Genomic DNA, 19,764 nt, shown 5'->3' with positions numbered 1-19,764 from the left:
CGCAAAGGGTGGAGCCTACGACGGTGACGTCATTACGTTTTTCCTTTCAGGAAGTGGATGGGCAAATTATACCTACTAGGAAGTGAAAGATAGCTGACGAGGACACCGCTGGCCTTGCTGCCTTTTAATCATTGCTGTTGAATGGCTTCTACTTTGTAAGTGTGATTCCTCTATTTATTAAACAATTTCTTTATCAAAACGTATTGCACTATGGAAAGTTTTATTTTCTCTGTTTCCGAGTACCATTAGAGTTTTGCGGCCGTTCCAGTAATTGCTTGGGTCTTGGGGAGACTGATTTCCCTATGCTGGGCGAGACTGCTGTTCAGCAGTCATCGCCATCTGGTAAGCAAGCCATCCTTTGAATCACCTGGTTGTGGAAATTGCATGTTGTTTCTTCTCTACAATCTTCCATCTTTCTACAGGGATTGGTGTTTTTTCTTCTCTTACCAGTGTATGGACTTAATGATTAATGGGACTCTGCCTTAGTTTTCACAGTTCATTTGTCATTTATTTTTCACAAAATACATGGTCACCTATTTTTTGATTTTTTTATCACATATGGATTGCAATAATATTGGAATTTTGCTTTAGTTATAGTTTTTTACTCTTTCACTAGTTTATGTTTATATGAATATTTTTTCAAAGAAAGTTTCTTTTTCACATAACGTTTGTGTTAGTCATACATTTGCATTAGCGTGGATCTATTTTTGATTGCTATTATTATTTTAGTTGGGTACTAGACTTTAAGGTGCTGGAAGCTTTTTTTTGTTTTTGATTTAATCACTATTCTGCATCACATACTAATCTTCTAGTGCAGCTCCAGCCTTCAGGCTTTCTTTTTATTCTATCATAAAGATCCTACTTAGTTCTTTGTAAGGAGGGTGCCTGCTGTGTTTCTTCTGCACCTTGAAGAGTTAATTATCAAGTCACATGTGTTACTTCCTGGATCTGCTCATCTGAATGGGGGAGGGGTCTGTAGTCTGCTGTTTACCTTCACTTATGAAGACGGAAAAGGTTGTACGGTAAAAACATTCTAGAAAATATACATTGTACTAATTATTATTATTACTATTATACAGGATTTATATGGCGCCAACAGTTTGCACAGCGCTTTACAACATGAGGGCAGACAGTACAATTCAATGCAGGAGGAATCAGAGAGCCCTGGTCATTAGAGGTTACAATCTAGGAGGGAGGGTCAAGTGATACAAAAGGGTAATAAATGTTGGGAAAGAGCTGATGGATAAAATAGACATACAGTTGTTAGGTGTGGGTAGGATAGGCTTCTCTGAAGAGGAGGGTTTTCAGGGATTGCCTTAAAGCTAAAAGAGTAGGAGATAATCGGACATGTAGCAAGGTCCCAATCCTCCATTAGTCTAATGAGAACCTACTCATTAGGGACAGCTGACATCCTTCTATATAGAGTGGGTTACAAGGCATAGTGAGTGTAATGCAAGATAGATTCATAGGCGCCAGACACTTCTTGGATGTAAAGAGATTTATTTTCTCTTGAACACAACAGTGGGAGAGAGGGTTAGGGCCAGTACACCCTTGCAATGTATATTGGCAGACTCCGAGACTTCTACAGGTAGACAGCCATGCAGGGAAAGGCCCCAGCAAGACACCACATCTACATGTGTAGGAGCGCTGTCTCCTATGGCAACAGTCCTAGAACAGTTCCTAACACAAGTTGTAACAAACTCCTTTACTTTTAAACAATCACTTCTTGTAAACTCTCGACCCACTGAGCTCCCAGTCTCTCTCTCTAGACTTGCAGATTCACTGCCACTGAATCCTATGAGCTCTTCCAATCTTCTTACTTTAGTATCTTCCTCAAGCATCACCGCCGCTTCCCTGCTCGGTCCCTGGCTTGGCACTCCAGATACTCCTCAAGTGTCACCTCCGCTGGTTGGGTTCCTGGCTTGATACCCGCTGAAGTTTCCCGATTCTTCAACGTCCTCGGTTGGTGAGAATGCTGCTCCAGTTCTTGCTTCAGTTACTCACTGAGGTCCCTGGTAATAAGGTGGATGGTCCCTTAGTGGAGACAGGTTCCCCTCTACCTCCGACCACGACAGGTTCTCTGGTCGGCAGAACCATCACTTCTGATTGGATTGCGAGCCGCAATCCCAACTCTGCGCTGCTGTCTTGCTTCTGGATAGACCCTCAGACAGCCTAGCTTCTAGATGTGTTCGGGATAGGCCCAAACTCTGGCCTAGCAGCCCAGGCAATACGACACACATCCACCCAAACAGCCGTCCAGGTGGCACCAAACCCTGATCACCTGACTCCACCCAAATATATAGATTCTCACAGCAGGCCAAGGGATTTAAGAAAACCCCTGTCCATTGGCTGAGATACCCCATATACCCATAATCTGTCTCTGTTTTCCCCCTGTCTTATCTAATGTCACCAGATACCCGGCCATCTAGTGACAGAAGAGAGAAGTGCAGCAATTCTAGATTTAGGGCGAAACCAATTGATCCCTAACAATGAGCCAAGGTAACTACACCTGGCAGGTAAATTTAGGAGCAACCCGGCCTAAACACCAGGGTGCTACAGACAGATTGGGGTAAGGAGTTCCATAGGATTGGAGAGGCTATGAGAGCTGGAGGTCTTGAGAGGAACGAAGAGAACAAATAGGTTGATATTTAGAGACCACGTTAGTGATGCAGCTGGGGGCAAATTTAATATGTTGGGTGAGCGGGAGCCAGTGGAGGGATTGACAGAGAGGGGTGGCAGACACTGAACAGTTGATGAGGTGAATAAGTCTGGCAGCAGCATTCATGATGGATTGAAGGGGGGATAGCCTGTGTAAAAGTAAGCCAATGAGAAGGGCGTTGCATTAGTCAAGGTGAGAGATGACCAGGGAGTGAATTAAAGTGATTGTAAAGTCTGTTTTGTTTGTTTTTGTTTTTTTTAAATAACAATACTAATACTAACCTCCTCTGTACAGTTGGCTTTGCACAGAGCAGCATGGATCCTCCTCTCCTGGGTTCCCTCTCTGCTGCTCCTGGCCCCTCCCCCCTATCGAGGGCCCACACAGCCAGCAGCTTCCTATGGGGGCACCCGAGTCAGAGATCCATTCAGACACGGAGCCCGACCCGCCCCCACCCCGGACCCGCCCCCTCTCTTCCCTGATTGGCTGACCGACTTTCATGAACAGCTTCGGGAGCCAATGGTGCCAGTGCTGTGTCTCAGCCAGTCAGGAGGAGTGTCCCGGACGGTTTAGACATTCGTGGACATCGCTGTAGAGAGATGGGGCTCAGGTAAGTAATTAGGGGGGCTGGGGAGGCTATCACACACAGATTTGATGAAGTGAACGTGCGTGAGGGCCGACCATTTTGCCTGACATTCTTTGAACAATTAAAATTCGGTCTAAGTGCGTTTGTCCGAGCACTAATACACTGCCCAACAAGAATTCTCTTGCCTTTGTGGCTGTGTGTGAGTAAAGAGATGAGCTTGGGCGTATTATTTGGATATACCATATTTATTTGCATATAACACATACCTTCACTTTAAGTGGGAAGTTTCAGGAAAAAAAATTACATTTTAAATAAAGAACTGTGAAGAAAAATAAGGGTCCCTGCCCATCTGCAGCCTCACAAGTGCCCATATGCGGACCCAACATTGCCATGAATGTAGCCCCACCATTGCTAGGAATGCAGCACCCACCATTGCCAGGAATGCAGCCTCACTATTGCTAGGAATGCAGCCCACCATTGCTAGGAATGCAGCACCCACCATTGCCAGGAATGCAGCACCCACCATTGCCAGGAATGCAGCACCCACCATTGCTAGGAATGCACTCACAAGCACCAAAGATTACCTACAGAAGAATCTCCTGTTTACACGGTGGCCTCTTTAATAGAAAGTCTCGTTTCCTTTGATGGACAGAACAGTTGTCCAATGGCAGCGCCGGAGACAGGACTTCCTATTACAGAGGCCGCCCATAAACAGGAAATTCTCCTGTGTGTGTGTGTACAGCGCTTGTCCCGCCTCCTCCCTGTCACCTCCAAGGCATATACTGTACATCTTTTGTGGCCCCGGCGCTGGGAGATCGTCGGGGGCCACAAAAGATATATATGTCCAAATAACCAGACGGGCCATTCAAAACCGAACTTTGGACATGCCTGCTATAAACTAACAAAACGGACCTTAGTTTACAGACTAACTTTACTAAAATTCATTAGACTTGTGTATTATAGGGGTATTTTTATTTAAAAAGTATAAATTCGGCGGGAACACCGCTTTAACCACTTGCCGACCGCCGCATGTACATGTACATCGGCAGAATGGCACAGACAGGCAAATGGGCGTACAGGTACATCCCTTTAAAATTGCCGGCGTATGGTTGCGTGCGCGCAGCCGCAGGAGCGCGCATGACCATGCCGTGAGCTCCATGAGTGTGATCGCGGACTCGATGTCCACGGAGATCCCCGCGATCCTCTCACGGAGAGGAATAACGGGCAAATGCTGATGTAAACAAGCATTTCCCCATTCTGCCTAGTGACAGAACACTGATCACAGCTCCCTGTAATCGGGAGCGGTGATCAGTGTCATGACATACGTAGCCCCTCCCCCCACAGTTAAAAAACATCCCTAGGACACACCATTAACTCCTGCAGGGCCCCCTCCTGGTTAACCCCTTTACTGCCAGTTACATTTACACAGTAATCAATGCATTTTTAATCGCACTGATCGCTGTATAAATGTGAATGGTCCCAAAATAGCGCCAAAAGTGTCCGATGTGTCGCCATAATGTCGCAGTCACAATAAAAATCGTTGATCCCCGCCATTACTAGTAAAAAAAAAAACATATTAATAAAAATGCCATAAAACTATCCCCTATTTTGTAAACGCTACAACTTTTGCGCAAACCAATCAATAGGAGCTTATTGCGATTTTTTTTTACCAAAAATATGTAGAAGAATAAGTATCGGCCTAAACTGAGGAAGAAATTTGTTAGCGCAAAAAATAAAAACCGCAGAGGTGATCAAATACCACCAAAAGAAAGCTCTATTTGTGGGGAAAAAAGGATGTCAAATTTTGTTTGAGAGCAACGTGGCACGACTGCGCAATTGTCAGTTAAAGCGACGCAGTGCCGAATCGCAAAAAGTGCTCTGGTCTTTGGCCAGCGAAATGGTCCGGGGCTTAAGTGGTTAAGATTAAAAAAAACCTTCTGCCTTTACAACTCCTTTAAGAGCTTTGTTGCGCCATTGGTTAGGAAGGGACATATTTTGGAGATGTTGCGGAGGTTAAGGCGGCAAGATTTGGATAGCGATTGGATGTGGGGCCTAAAGGAGAGTTCAGAGTCCAGGATTACACCTAGAACCTTGGCATGCTAGGATGGGCTGATAGTTGTGCCATCAATTTTGACAGAGAGATCAGGGGAAGAGGAAGGTGCACATGGGGGAGGAAAAATTATAAGTTCGGTTTTGGATAAATTGAGTTTGAAGAAGTGGGGTGACATCCAGACTGATATATCTGTTAGTAAATTATTGATACATGAGGAGAATGATGGAGTGAGTTGAGGGGTAGAGAAATAGATTTGGGTGTCGTCTGGTAAGCTGTCCTATGAAGGTTCACCTTACAGATTTTTCAACCAATAAAGAATAATGCCGTGTACACACGGGCGGACTTTTCGACTGGACTGGTCCGACGGACTGAATCCAGCGGACAATCCGAACGTGTGTGGGCTTCATCGAACCTGCAGCGGACTTTTCCGGTCAAAAATCTGACTGACTTTAGATTTGGAACTTTAGATTTGGAACTTTAGATTTCGACCGGACTCGAGTCCAGTCGAAAAATCCACTCTTCTGTATGCTAGTCCGATGGACGTAAACCCACGCTAGGGCAACTATTGGCTACTGGCTATAAACTTCCTTATTTTAGTTCGGTCGTACGTCATCACGTACAAATCCGTCGTAGGAAAGTCCGTTCATTAGGAAAGTCCGTCGGAAGTCCGTCGAAAGTCCGTCGGAAAGTCAGTCGGACCAATCCGGTCGAAAAGTCCGCCCGTGTGTACATGGCATAAGATCCCCTGGAGAGACAAGGCTCTTGTGCACATTGCTGGAGGAAGATCGGGCTCAGGTAAGTATTAGGGGGGGCTGCATAGAATGCATGAAGGTAAAAAACCTGGAGCCTTTACAACCATTCTGTGTGTGCATTTTCCCCTCCTAAAAATCACTGACCTCTGGAAATGTAAGCATAGTGCATATCTGGAAATCCTTTGGTTTTGATCTATAAATCCCAATTTATTTGTAGACCCGTAGTATCTAGTTATAGCCCAGCTGCCATACATCAGCATCATGTCTCCTCTTTTCTTCTCCTCCAATATCTTCTGGTTCCTCCCCCCACGAGTGCCCACCATAGTAAGCTGCTTGCTATGGGGGCACTCTTGTGTGCTCACTTCCAAACTGGCTCCGTCCATGGACACACAGAGCACGACTCAGCCCCACCTTTGCTCCCTCCTCACTTGCTGTGATTGACAGCTGCAGAAGCTCCCTCCCACTGCATTATCCGAGCCAAAGAGGAGGGGGAGAGTTGAGAGAGCCTCTGCTCCGTGTGTTTTAGGACACTAGTAATGTCTCTGTTCTAATAGATGACATCACATTTATTTTAACATTTATATAACTTGAATAAAGGTAACAAATAAAGTTTGTCTACATTTAAAAGGTAACAATTATGTGTCAATGTCTCTAGGTGATGATGGTCTGACATCTGCTGGACATTAACCTGGGAGGAAAGATGCCGGAGGGAAAAATGCCGGAGGGAAAGATGGCGGAGGGATCTGAGATATCTGGTAATAAAGTATAATTTGCTATTTCTCCATCCATATGTTGATCAATTATGACATTGTGTGAATGTATACAGTTTTTTAGTGTAGTCTCCTATCAGAATCCAATAGGGATCCTACTTTTAAATAGGACCTTTACTCTCAAAGTTGTGCCTGAAACAGGCAAGAAAAAGGCAAAGGACTAATCAACACTGTTGCCTGTAGGGCGCAGGCATATTACAAATTCACATCAATCTGCACTTTTCTGCACTGTTTCTGCACTGTGTCCTTGTGTGGAGAAGGCCATCTTGGTAGAGGAGCATTGCTTTGCATGGTCTGATGATGGGTGGGGAACAGTGGAGGAAGCACTGATCCATGAATGGATAAAACAGAAGAAAGAGATCCTTGCACTTCAGGTCCTCAGGTACAACTTGCTTTCCAGCCAGGAGAACAGGGAGCAGCACATTAATAACATCACCAAATCTCACGCTAAATCTGTGTAGCATCCTCGTAGGTAGACTGCTGGGTGGTAGGTAAATTTAGTTTTTCTTTTTTGGTCTCACTGTAAATCAGTAAATTGGCCTTCAACTGCTTTAAGCCGTTATAGAGTTAACAGGCTCTAGATTTGATTACTCCCTCCTGCTTTCTGGATGTTTTCAGAACATAGGGTGGAGAGAGTCAAAAAGGTAGTCTGGATATTTATTACGTTCGAGAGAGAGGACAAATCCAGTGCACCTAAAACAAAAAGTCCATAGTAATGACTGGCTAAAGGAGCTGAAGATTAAAAAGTCCAATAGGCTAAATGAGTGGCAGCCGCTGCTGGAGTGCTAGAATATACTCTGCAATGGGAAGAGAAAGAAAAGCAGCGCCATGTGAGTATAGCAGGTAAATACTTTAATAATGGCAAAAAAGTGTCAACTCACAGAAGTAGGGATGAATAGTGCTCATCAATGTAGATGAAAGTCCCCTCTGCAGCTAGCTGGATGGTCGGCATTCCTCCTCAGTGGGAAACCGGATGAACCTTGGGCGGTGCTGAGGGTTCCTGGATGGCTGTCCCAGGGACCAACACTTCTTGGATGGCTGTCCCAGGGACTTTTATCTACATTGATGGGCACTATTCATCCTTACTTCTGTGAGTTGCCACTCTGTTGCCGCTATTAAAGTATTTACCTGCTACACTCAGATGGTGCTGATTTATTGAGCTCCAGCCAATCCCAGGGGGAGGGTGTCCTAGTAGGTGAATGGAAAGAGTGATAAATAGTGTGAACTCTAGAAAAACAGTGTTGAAGGGATTCCACCAGTCTGGGGGTGGGAGTGTGTAGAGAGTTCCTGCCTCTACAAGCTGACAGGAGTAGTGACAGCAGAATCCCCTCTCCTCTCAGCTTAGCGTGGGAAGTGACAAGCTAAATCTGGAGAGGAACCTGAACTGGGAGCTTGGGCTAAGTACAATGTCAAGACAATCTCAGGTTGGTTCACACCACTCCGGGATTTCCCTGCCACAGCTCTCCTTAGATTACAATGTCCCTGCGAGTTATCTACCATATTTGCCAGAGTATAAGACGACCCCCTAATTTTCCAGTTAAAACATTGGTTTTGGGCTATATTCACTGTATAAGACGACCCCATTCTGACTAGTCTGTCAGCCCGCTGGATGTGCAGTAATACCATATGTACAGTAGCTTCGGTAACATACAGAATTCATACAGTATACCTCGCTGAGCCGCTGGATGTGCGGTAATACTGTACGTAGCTTTGGCTACATACAATGTACCACGCTGAGCCAATCACGGTGAGCAATGTATTCTATTAATGAATACAAAGCCTGCTCGGATTGACAGAGGTTGTAACATTATCAACCCGCTCCTCTCTGACTCTCAAAACCAATCCAAGCAGGCTTTGTATTCAAATAATAGAATACATTGCTCGCCGTGATTGGCTCAGCGTGGTACATTGTATGTAGCCAAAGCTACGTACAGTATTACCGCACATCCAGCGGGCTGACAGATTAGGGATGTTAGTTTTGGGCCAGCTTGGCCCAAAGGAACTAAAAGTGCACATTTTAAACCGGGGTATAAGACGACCTCCGATTTTTGGGGGATGTTTTTAAGTATGAAAAGTCGTCTTATACGCTGGGAAATACGGTATGCTGTTATCCCATGCTTTCAGTAGTCAGTTTCCTACAGGCTTCACTTTTGGTTGTCCAATCTGCTCTGGAGCATGTGCTTCGATCAGATTGTGCCAAGAAACCTACCTCTCATTTCTACTCTCATCTAGTCTTTCATACTCTCATCTAGGGCCACCAGAACCGGTGGCTGCGTGATATTCCAGATTTAGACAACAATGATTGGAAAGATATCTGGGATCTCCATTCCAAACCTTAGATTATCTATGGGATCAACTCATACAATTTTAATCGTACATGGGGCCTACTACACCATCTACAGACTTCATAGGATGAATCCCTCATACCCGCCAGAGTGTTGGAGGTGTGGTCAATCACCAGGGGATTTTTCCTTTATATTCTGGACCAGGCCTGCCATCACTGGGTTCTGTGAGGAGGCGCTAGCCTCAATTGACCTGGTGTCATCTATCTCCTTGTAACCCTCAATGAACATCTGTCTACTAGGCCTAGTAGAAATTGTAATTCACACAGTGGCAGAAAGCCTGCTCCTTTTCTATGCTAGAAGGACCATAGCAATGTAGTGGAAATAACCTGCCTCCCATCTCTTTCTTTCTGGAAACAACTGGTGAAAAACAGCTTGCCCCTTTATAAAGATACCTACATCAACAGAGGTTGCCCCAAAAGATACATCACGGTATGGTCTAAATTAGGGGTTAGCAACCTGTAGATCGCGATCTACCAGTAGATCGCGGACAGGTGACTGGTAGATTCCAGTCTGGGCTTGATGAACCACCATTCCAGAACATCAAACAGAGTACAATGCAGAGGGACTAATTGTAAAGTTGAAGTTGTACTAGGGAGCAAGAGTCGCATAAGCTGATGCGTCCTCTGTAGATCTGGCTCCTGTCCCATCTTGAATGCAGGAGTTTTGGTGTGCATTCAGAAAGTGCCCCACACCTGCAGGATATAATAGAAGTCTATGGCAAAGTGCAGCTAACCCAGCAGCATTAGAGGGTGCCCAGGACAGTAAGGGTTCATTTACATTTTCAGTTTAGGAGGTGATGTTTTTACCACCCATACCCGATTGCACTCCCTTTAGCTGCAGTGGCCAGGGGTGTACACATGTCGCAGCTGCAGCAGGAGTTACATGTCCTGTCATGATTGGTGGGTGTTGCACCTGCCAAACATGACCCATTCAAGTGAATGAGGCCACTCTGCAAATGCCCTGCAACCTTGTGCAGTAAAGCAAATAAGGAGTTAAAGAAGGCAGCATTGTGTTGCTTTCTCACCACCTGCTTTAACCCCTTGGACTCCGCAGAAGCATGCAGTTGCGGGGCGCTTGCAGAGTGGCCCCATTTACTTAAATGGGTCATGATTGGCAGGTGGTAACACCCACCAAAGCAACAGGGGGTTTAATTCCTGTTGCAGCATGTGTACACCTTTGGCTGCTGCCTCAGCTTTACCTGGTTTAAACCCACGATTGCCACGCACTGTATATGATTGTGACGCGGTAGTACAGCAATTAGAGGTTTAAATCAGGTGTGAGGAGGTGACAATGTGCCCAGTGATCTTTGACTTCTCCCGTGTTGTTCAGGTAGATCTCCACCTTTTTTAAGGTTGCCTACCGTGGTCTAAATGGTTCATCGGAGCCCTTGGCAGCTTCACTAATGACTACAGTTTAATGTTTGTCAGTTTGTAAGAGTAGACTATATGTTTTTTTTTTTACTTTAGGGACATCCCTCAATTTGGGTTATTACATACCTTGTACTTTTGTTATGCCTGCTTCTGCATGTATATGTTATTGTGAGCCACGCCTCAGTTTTACGAATGAGGCCGTTGCTATTCCTTGTCTCCTGACTTGTTGTTGTCTTTTGTTATTTGGTTGTGTCTTTTACCAAATTCAATAAACAGATTTGCAAAGAAAATCTGGAGAAGAGGAGAGAGCCAGGAGGAGGTGCAGGTGTTTCGTCACATACTCAACCCATCACATTTGGCTACCCTCTGGAGTGCGCATGTGTGACGCCGCCATATGCATTCCAACAGTTTTCAGACAAAAAAGCACACTAAAACCGTCATGGACGTTCCGTCGCCGCCATCTTGCTACACCCCACACTTCTCCATCGTAAAGATACACTGAGAAGGGGGAAAGCGGACATCTTGTTACACCCACCGGAGTGTTGCATTTTACACTTATTTTTAGCAGTAAAGTGAGTTTATCTAGTGAAATACAGTACTTACAATTCCATCTGACTGGTTAGATGTTGAATTTTTAAAGCAGCGGCAAGCCTGCTTATGTCACAGGTTTGCTAATCTGACAGAAGTTCACTGCTTTCAAAATTGAACATCTAACCAGTCAGACGGAGTTCTAAGTACTGTATTTCACTATATAAACTCAGTTTACTGTTAAAAATAAGTGTAAAATGTCAAACTCCGGTGGGTGTAACAAGATGTCCGCTTTCCCCTTCTCAGTGTATCTTTACTATTGAGGAGTGCAGGATGTAGCAAGATGGCGGCGACGAAACGTCACTTCCGTTACACGTTCTGACGGGTCATGTAATCTGACGAAACAACAGTGTTGGAGCGCATATGGCGGCGTCGCGCATGCGCTCTCCAGCGGGTAGCCAAATGTGATGGGTAGCCATATGTGATGAAACACAGGCTGTGCTCTCTCCCCTGGCTCTCTTTTACTGCCACTGCAGCACCCATAGATTAGGACTGTCAGATCAGGACTGTGCAGGGTCCCGATCCTACAGTCAGTGGTGTTGTCGAGCTGTGATTCCATACCCCTGTAACAGTGGCATCTTTCCTTGTTGGTTGCCTGTCAAAACTGTTAAAAGTCTTGCCTTAGGCTTCTCCTACTCTTTAACTTGTCAATATGTGTGTGCTAGAGGAGGGATACAGAGGAAATACCAATGTTTGTGTGCTGGAGGAAGGATACAGGGGAGAGACTAATGTGTGTGCTGGAGGGGGGATGCAGGGGAAAGACCAATATGAATGTGCTGGGGGAGGGATACATGGGTGGGACCAATGAGTGTGCTGGAGCAGGGATACAGGGGAAAGACCATTTGGGTGGATTTACTAAAGGCAAATAGACTGTGTATTTTCCTTAGTAACCGTAAATGTGGTGAAGCTTCACTTTGTAAATAATACCCAATCAGGTGCAAGGAAAATAAATAAATAGTATTTTTCCTTGCACATGGTTGGATGATAGAAATTAGTAGGGCTTTACCACATTCACTAAGCTCTGGGGATAATGGGTGCAACTGGAACTTGCAAAGTGCACAGTCGATTTGTCTTTACTAAATCCATCCACAGGTGCGTACTGTATGTGCTCTTCCAATAGAATCTTATATAACAGATACTCACCTCAAAAATAAACAAATGTACAATGTCATACAGAATATCTTTCTCCAATAATAGACATTGCCTGAACACCCCCCTGTTCGGTTCGCAGCAGAGCACCCAAACAGGCAAAATATTCTAACACGAACGGCGAACCCCATTGAAGTCTATTGGAGCTGAACAGGAAAATTAAAAAATGCCCATTTTGGAGGCTTATGTGCAAGTAATTGGCCATAAAAGGGGTATGGGGGTCTGGATACTGCCCTGGTGGACATGTATCAATGCAAAAACATTTTTTTTTAAAAACAATAGTTTTTTCAGGAGCAGTGATTTTAATTATGCTTAAAGTGCAACAATAAAAATTAAAAATCCCTTTAAATATTGTGCATGGGGGTCCCCTTAGTCTTCCTGTAAAGTGGTGCATCTGTACCATGTATAGAACATGCTGCAGCAAAAATGACATTTCTAAAGAAAAAAAAACGAGACAAATCACATTTAAAATGAGGTGGGGCGAGCGAGCGCCCCCCCTGAACCATACCAGGCCACATGCCCTCGACATGGAGGGGGGTGGGTGCTTTGGGGTAGGGGGGTCTGTCCCCAGATCCAGGCTCCCCCCTCCATGTGAATGAGTTTGGGGTACAAAAATGTGTAAATAATTAATATAGACAGTATAGACAGTACACAAGTTTTTGACAATTCCTTTACTAAAAAACAAAAAACAATGTCTTCCGATATAGATCCATCTCACATCGCCCGCCGCTACGGCCAAACCCCGCCAAAAAAAAAAACCCAGCCTCGTCGAACACTCCCTGCAGACGGCCTGATCCTTCATCTGACATTTCTACATAACTAAGGGGTGGCGTTACCCAATGATGTCAGCGGGTGACCCTGTCCCCTTGTGATGTCACAGACCGGGTCATGCTGGGTCGATGACGTCACAAGGGGCAGGGTCACCAGGTGGCCCCGCCCAATACCTATTTAAGAACTGTTACCCAACTGGAGTAGGCATTAGGCGGTCAGGAGGTGCGGTGGGCTTGTGATTGACAATGGATCTTCATCGGGGGAACATTGTTTTTATTTATCTATATATTTTTTAATAAAAGGACTTGTCCAAAACCGTCTACTGTTTTTCTTTATTTTTGACACCTTTTTTGGTGAATGACTAGGGGGGCATTGTGCTTACTCATTCACTTGGGGGGCTAGAACAGGCCCCCTTGTTAAAGGGGGCTTCCAGATTCCGATAAGCCCCTTGCCTGCAGACCCCCACAACCACCGGCCAGGGTTGTCGGGAAGAGGCCCTTGTCCCCATCAACATGGAGACAAGGTTCTTTGGTGTGGGGGCGGAATAATGTTTTTTTTTTTAAATAGCTGAGCTGGCAATTGTAACTGTGAGTAAATTCAAATGTGATTTGACTCATTTTTTTTCTTTAGGAATATCATTTTTGCTGCAACAGGTACAGATGTGCCAGTTTACAGGCAGACTAAGGGGACCCCCTGGAACGATATTTAAAGGAATTTTTAATTTTTATTGTTTCACATTAAGTAGGGTTCCAAGAAAAAAAATCCCAAAAACGTATCTGAATTTGTATTGAGACCGTAACGAATTGCACATGTCTTGAGTATAGGGGGTCAGTGGTGATAAAGTACAGGGTGCACTGGTCAGAAATATGTAATGTACAGACCAGAGTACAGATAGCAGTGGTCAGGGGTTAGTAATGTACAGTACACAGTATTGTACATTATGGGGTTTAAACTCACCAAAACGTTGAAATAAATCAGCCTTAAACAATCATTTCCTTCAACCAGGCTCCCATCATCATCTTAGAAGGCAGGCAAATGTTGTACTCCTATCAATGCTGATTTTAATAATCACTTTTGATATATATATATATGGATACCGTATTTATCGGTGTATAACACGCGCCAGCGTATAACACGCACCCCAAGTTTAGGAGGGAATTTTCAGGAAAAAAACTTTTAGGAGGGAGGTTTAAGGAAAAAAAACTTACATTAAAATGCCCATCAATGCAGCGTTATCGGTGTCCATCTGCAGCCTTGTCAGTGTCAGTGCAGCCTTGCCCCAGTGTCCATTGCAGCCTTGTCAGTGCAGCCTTGTCAGTGCAACTTTGCCCCAGTGCAGCCTTGTCAGTGCAGCTTTGCCCCAGTGCAGCCTTGTCTGTGCAGCTTTGCCCCAGTGCAGCCTTGTCAGTGCAGCTTTGCCCCAGTGCAGCCTTGTCAGTGCAGCTTTGCCCCAGTGCAGCCTTGTCAGTGCATCTTTGCCCCAGTGCAGCCTTGTCAGTGCAGCTTTGCCCCAGTGCAGCCTTGTCAGTGCAGCTTTGCCCCAGTGCAGCCTTGTCAGTGCAGCTTTGCCCCAGTGCAGCCTTGTCAGTGCATCTTTGCCCCAGTGCAGCCTTGTCAGTGCAGCTTTGCCCCAGTGCAGCCTTGTCAGTGCAGCTTTGCCCCAGTGCAGCCTTGCCCCAGTGGTCAGTGCAGCCTTGTCATTTCAGCCTTGACCCCAGTGTCCATTACAGATTTAAATATGGTGCCGCGGAGTTCGCAGGGACTCGGCGGAGCTGAACGAGCGCCTCCGAGATCACAGTGATTGGGCGAAGCCAAGATACACATAGCCATGTGTACTCGGCTCGTCTCGGCGCCGCTCACAGTCACGCCTAGTCCCGCCCTATGATGGACATAACATAGGTCCAATGTCCGGGACTGGGCGTGACTGTGAGCGGCGCCGAGAAGAGCCAAGTACACTCGGCTATGTGTATCTCGGCTCCGCCCAGTCACTGTGATCTCGGCGGCGCTCGTTCCGCTCCGCCGAGTCCCTGCGAACTCCGCGGCGCCATTTTTAAATCTACACGCTATGTGTATGTCGGCGGCGATCGCCCCGATCGATCAAAATTAGCGGGGATCGGCGTATAACACGATTTTTCCCTGATTTTAAGGGGAAAAAAGTGCGTGTTATACGCCGATAAATAGGGTATATATATACACACACACAGTGCAGTCAGCGTACAGTATATAAAACAGTGTATTGAAGTGGTTACGGAGAACCCTATGACACAATTTAAAAAAAAAAAAAACAGGTGCTGTTCTAAGGAGTTGGGATCGCACCTCCACATTTGGTGGTTCTGCCCTCTTATACAACCGTTTTGGAAAGAACTACAGACTCACAAACCAAATAACCACACTTATTTTAAACTACACACCAGCCCAATTTCTACTGCACCATTTTACCATGCCGAATGGTGCATACTTACGCTCGCTAGCCATTCACATGGTAAAAGCAGCAAATATGTGCATACCTGCCAAATGGCGCTCCTCAGACCCTCCAACCATAAAAGACTGGGTCAGACGCATACAAAAAAACCTCTGCTATGGACGAACTCATCCATCAAGCGAATGATACCCCTTCCAAATTCAGGAAAATATGGTCCTGCTGGCAACATTTTATAACTACTGATGAATATTCCAAACTTTTGGCCTAATCTTTCACAAAATAGACCAGCAGGCATATAATCGTGCATCCTGGGCCTATTATCTTCCCTTTCTCCTCCTCCTTGCAATGACTACTAAGTAAATCACCTACACTCTTAAAACCTACTTCAACCACTACCACCACTCCCTTTATCGCCGGTGATACAACCCTGATAAAGAATATGAGAAAATATATATACACTCAGAACACCTGCATAAAGACTTTGAATACCACATCCACAAACGAGCTGAGACAAACATAACTGCTACAACTAACAAATTTTAGTTCTTTCTTGGATGTTTATGTTTTGTTTTTTGTTTGTTTGACATGCTCTGATAAGGAGTAAACCTAAAACTAGGCATAATGCCTATACTTTTAACTACACCAACATACTGGCTAAAATGTACGTGTGACAAGCTCTCTACCTAGCCGCAACCCATTTTATGTTGTTTCTTTCTTCTGTTAATATAGCAGCTGCGTCCACAATACTGTGATTTTTCATATGTACCCTTTATAAATACTTTTGATAAACAAAAAACAAAAAAACAGTGTCTGTGGCCCTTTGGGTCTGGCATAGGTTTTTTGTTTACACAAAGAATGACATTATCGGGAACTACCTCCTCCCAGCCACGTACAACTCCTGATGTTTCTGAAGATCATGTTACAGACAAGACATTATAGATATATAAAATCGACAATATACAAAAGATGGCAAGTATAGAGAATCAAAGCATAATGTGAAGCTGCATATAAAGGACTGGTTACATTTAGATAGTTCACACTATATACCATATTAGGGAAACAAAGAAATTGAAAGCACAATAACAGTGGTGGGTTACAAAAAAGGGATGTCCCAGTTGTCCCATTTTTTGTCAAAGAGATGCATTGTAGCATACAGTGTATAATGAATACGTTCAGATAACTTGATCTTCTCCATCCTGGCCAACACCTGAGACCATGAGACAGAGGAGGAGCGCACGTTAAAAGCGGTTACCCACCCAGATAGCAAGCAATTGAGCTGCAGGTTTGAAAATTACTCGCTAAGCTATTGCTAGACTTGCCAGGCTTCACAAGTTTGTTGCACATTTGCAGAAAGTCTGCATTGCATGACTCCAGATCAACTTTCTTTGCAAACATTCTGCAAGTCTGCTGCAAGTTCTGGTTCAGTTATGTTGTGTAATAGTCACCCCACCACAGGGGGTCACTGTGGCTGAATTTTCATGCTGTAGACTTGCAGAGCTCTTGCTGTAGACTCACCACTGCAACTTTGCTCTTGCTAGAGACTTGCCACGCAAATTTGCTACAAATTGGAAAAGTGTCAACTAGAACTTGTGCTCCAAGTACTCTACAAGTGTATAACTTACCAGTGAAAATGTGCAGCAAGTTAACAGACTTACAATTCAACACTGCCACAAATTTTTGGCAAGTTATCCTTGCTGTCTGGGCAGTGAATGGATACAAAGAGAGTATGTATCAATTTTTGTCAGGCATGGAGGTAAAAAAGAGACATAATTGCATTGTTAAAGTAATGGGGCGACCTGCTATTAAAGTGGTGTTCCGGCCAAAATTATACTTTTTAAATAAAAATACCCCTATAATACACAAGCTTAATGTATTCTAGTAAAGTTAGTCTGTAAACTAAGGTCTGTGTTGTTCGTTTATAGCAGTAGTTTGTTATTTTATAAACTTACAGCAGGCCGTGGCCATCTTAAGTGTGGGCATCTGAAGCCAGACTGTATTTCTTCCTGGATCTCATCCTTGCAGATCTGGCACATGCTCAGTGCAGCACAAGCAGTGTAATAGGTTTCAGGTCAGATTTCCAAAGCAACGGCAGTGTCAGAGGAAATTGCCACCCCTTCCCAGAAGGCATTGCAAACAGGAAATGATGCGATGAGCCACGGCTAGGGAGGAGGAAGTGAAAAATGAATACAGCAGATATACAGTAGGTGCTGAGAAAAAAAATGTAAAAATATCCAATTCGTTTACAGTGCACAGTTTAGTGAGGGATGCTGAAGAGTTGTAAAAGTGGGTGGAACTCCACTTTAAGGTAGGTTTCGTAGCTGCACGTTGCCAAATTGACTGAAGGTGCTTGCAGCTCCAAAAAATATGGATAAATGAGCCAGGGTCCGGGCAGCCATGAAAACAAGAGGAAGAGATTGTTGGGTAAATAGTATGGAACTTATTTATACTTGGTATGCCCGACTAGGTGTAGAACACCCACAAGATTAGCACCTCATCCCAATTAGTCAAATATGTAAAGTGGGAAGGAAAGAGATTTTTTTTTAACGATGCTTACAAATGATAATGAGAACCACATATTTAAAATTATATACGTTTATAAAGAAAAACGTTAAAAATAGAGCAAAGCTGGTTTATTCAAAGGTGTTCAATATTTCATCATGACGGTGGTCATAAGGCAAGTGTCCAGCTTAAACAAAGCTTTCATATTCGTATATTATCCCGACATGTTTCGCCTAGTAGCTTTATCAGGGGATATACGAATCAGTAAAAGAGTGCATAAGACTGTACAAGGATACAAAAAAACACAATCAATACAAAGTATCCAAAAACACATGTATGTATCATTATATGTCAAAGGCAGGGGTGGACTGACCATTCGGGCACTCAGGCACTGCCCGAGGGCCCAGTGGCCACTAGGGGGCCCCATCAGGGTTGCCAGCCTCAGTAAAAGCGGGGACAGTTTGTAAAAATATGTGTATGTTTACATCTGTCCCTGAAATGGCCACTTACAGACATCATTTTGCTGTACAAACCTTGAGATTATAGCTGCCCTGCCTCTCCATTGCCTCCTCAGCCAATGGTAGCACAGTGTACACTGTCCCTTCTACAGTGTGGCTTTTTTGACACAGGAGCAGGAGATGCCGACAGCTGGAGGAGAGGGAGGAGGGGACAGCCTGCAGTGTGGGACAGACTGCTGCCTGATACAAGGTAAGCTGGCTGAGCTGAAAGCAATGTATTCTTATCAGTGCTTACCCTGGTGAGGAAGGGGAGGGGGAAGGCTGTGTTACCTCTAGCAGGGCTCCTCCTGTCTCTTAGGCTGCTGTTAGATTGATGTTCTGTGTGTGAGTCGTGCCATGCTTCTGGAGGATGGACGTTCTGAACTTCTCCAATCTCTGCTACACCTCCCTACTGATTACCTGCCCACCAGTACACAGGCAGTCTCCTCTCCTGTATTACCGCATCCAAAGTCTGTGAGCTGCTGGGGCACTACAAGTCCCAGCATGCCAGGAGATGGGGGCAGCAGCAATGGGTTCTATCAGGCTGATTTTTGGATGAAAGTGCTGGTGTGTGTGTGTGTGTATATATGTATACTATGTATGTATACTGTGCATGTATGTGTGTAGCAGGGGCGGCCCCTCTATCGCGCCACCCCCTATTTGCATAGCATAAATCTATCCATGGCCACTGCTGCAACCCCCTATTCGGGCATCTGGCCCCTTTCAGGATGCCGGGCACCTGAATTACAGCGATAGGGGTGTTTTTGTGAAGCACCTGATTAGAGCCATAGGCTCTAATAGGATTCAAAATTGGGTGGGCTCCGAGCGCAGAGCACTCGGAGCCCACCCAGGTGTGTTAGAAAAGCAAATGAATATTCGCTTTTCTAACACTGAAACGCCTCTCTGCCAATCAGGAAGTGTGGGTCTGACACCCATGACGCTGATGGCTGAAAGGACAGGCGCTCCTATTGGACGCCTAGCAGGAGGAAAGAAGAGACACAGGGAGTAAGCATGGAGGACACAGCTCACCGCTGCCTGACCTGCTGCCTGTCCCATGTCTCACCACCGTCACTCACTGCCTGACCCGCCACCAAGATGGGGTAAATGCCAGGGTCTGACAACAGGCAGGGGTGCTGGTTAAATGCCGCCGGGGATCACAGTGGCTGAATTTGATGGGCAGAGTGGCTGCAATTGATGGGCACAGTGGCTGCAATTGATAGGCACAGTGGCTGCATTTGATGGGGCACAGTGGCGGCACTTGATGGCAGAGAGGCTTTATTTGATGAGCACAGTGGCTGCGTTGGAT

General features: G+C 45.1%; 1 protein-coding gene across 5 annotated transcripts in view; it reads left to right on the top strand.

The window, feature by feature from the left end:
* The first annotated feature begins 908 nt into the window (after positions 1–908).
* Positions 909–19,764, top strand: part of LOC141144048 (NACHT, LRR and PYD domains-containing protein 3-like) — a 213,343-nt gene continuing 194,487 nt past the window's right edge. For 2 of the 5 annotated variants that reach the window (XM_073629398.1, XM_073629394.1), the window contains exons 1-3: positions 909–1,022; positions 6,703–6,802; positions 18,591–18,669. In XM_073629398.1, coding sequence (XP_073485499.1) covers positions 18,600–18,669 — 70 coding nt within the window. In that variant the 5' untranslated portion in view covers positions 909–1,022; positions 6,703–6,802; positions 18,591–18,599. The remainder of the gene's footprint in view (positions 1,023–6,702; positions 6,803–18,590; positions 18,670–19,764) is intronic. The other 3 variants (XM_073629395.1, XM_073629397.1, XM_073629396.1) reach the window with 3 other exon arrangements.

The sequence above is a fragment of the Aquarana catesbeiana genome, linkage group LG05, assembly GCF_042186555.1.
Source record: "Aquarana catesbeiana isolate 2022-GZ linkage group LG05, ASM4218655v1, whole genome shotgun sequence".
In the NCBI taxonomy this organism is placed as follows: Eukaryota; Metazoa; Chordata; class Amphibia; order Anura; family Ranidae; genus Aquarana; species Aquarana catesbeiana.
This window is presented reverse-complemented; position numbering and strand designations above follow the sequence as displayed.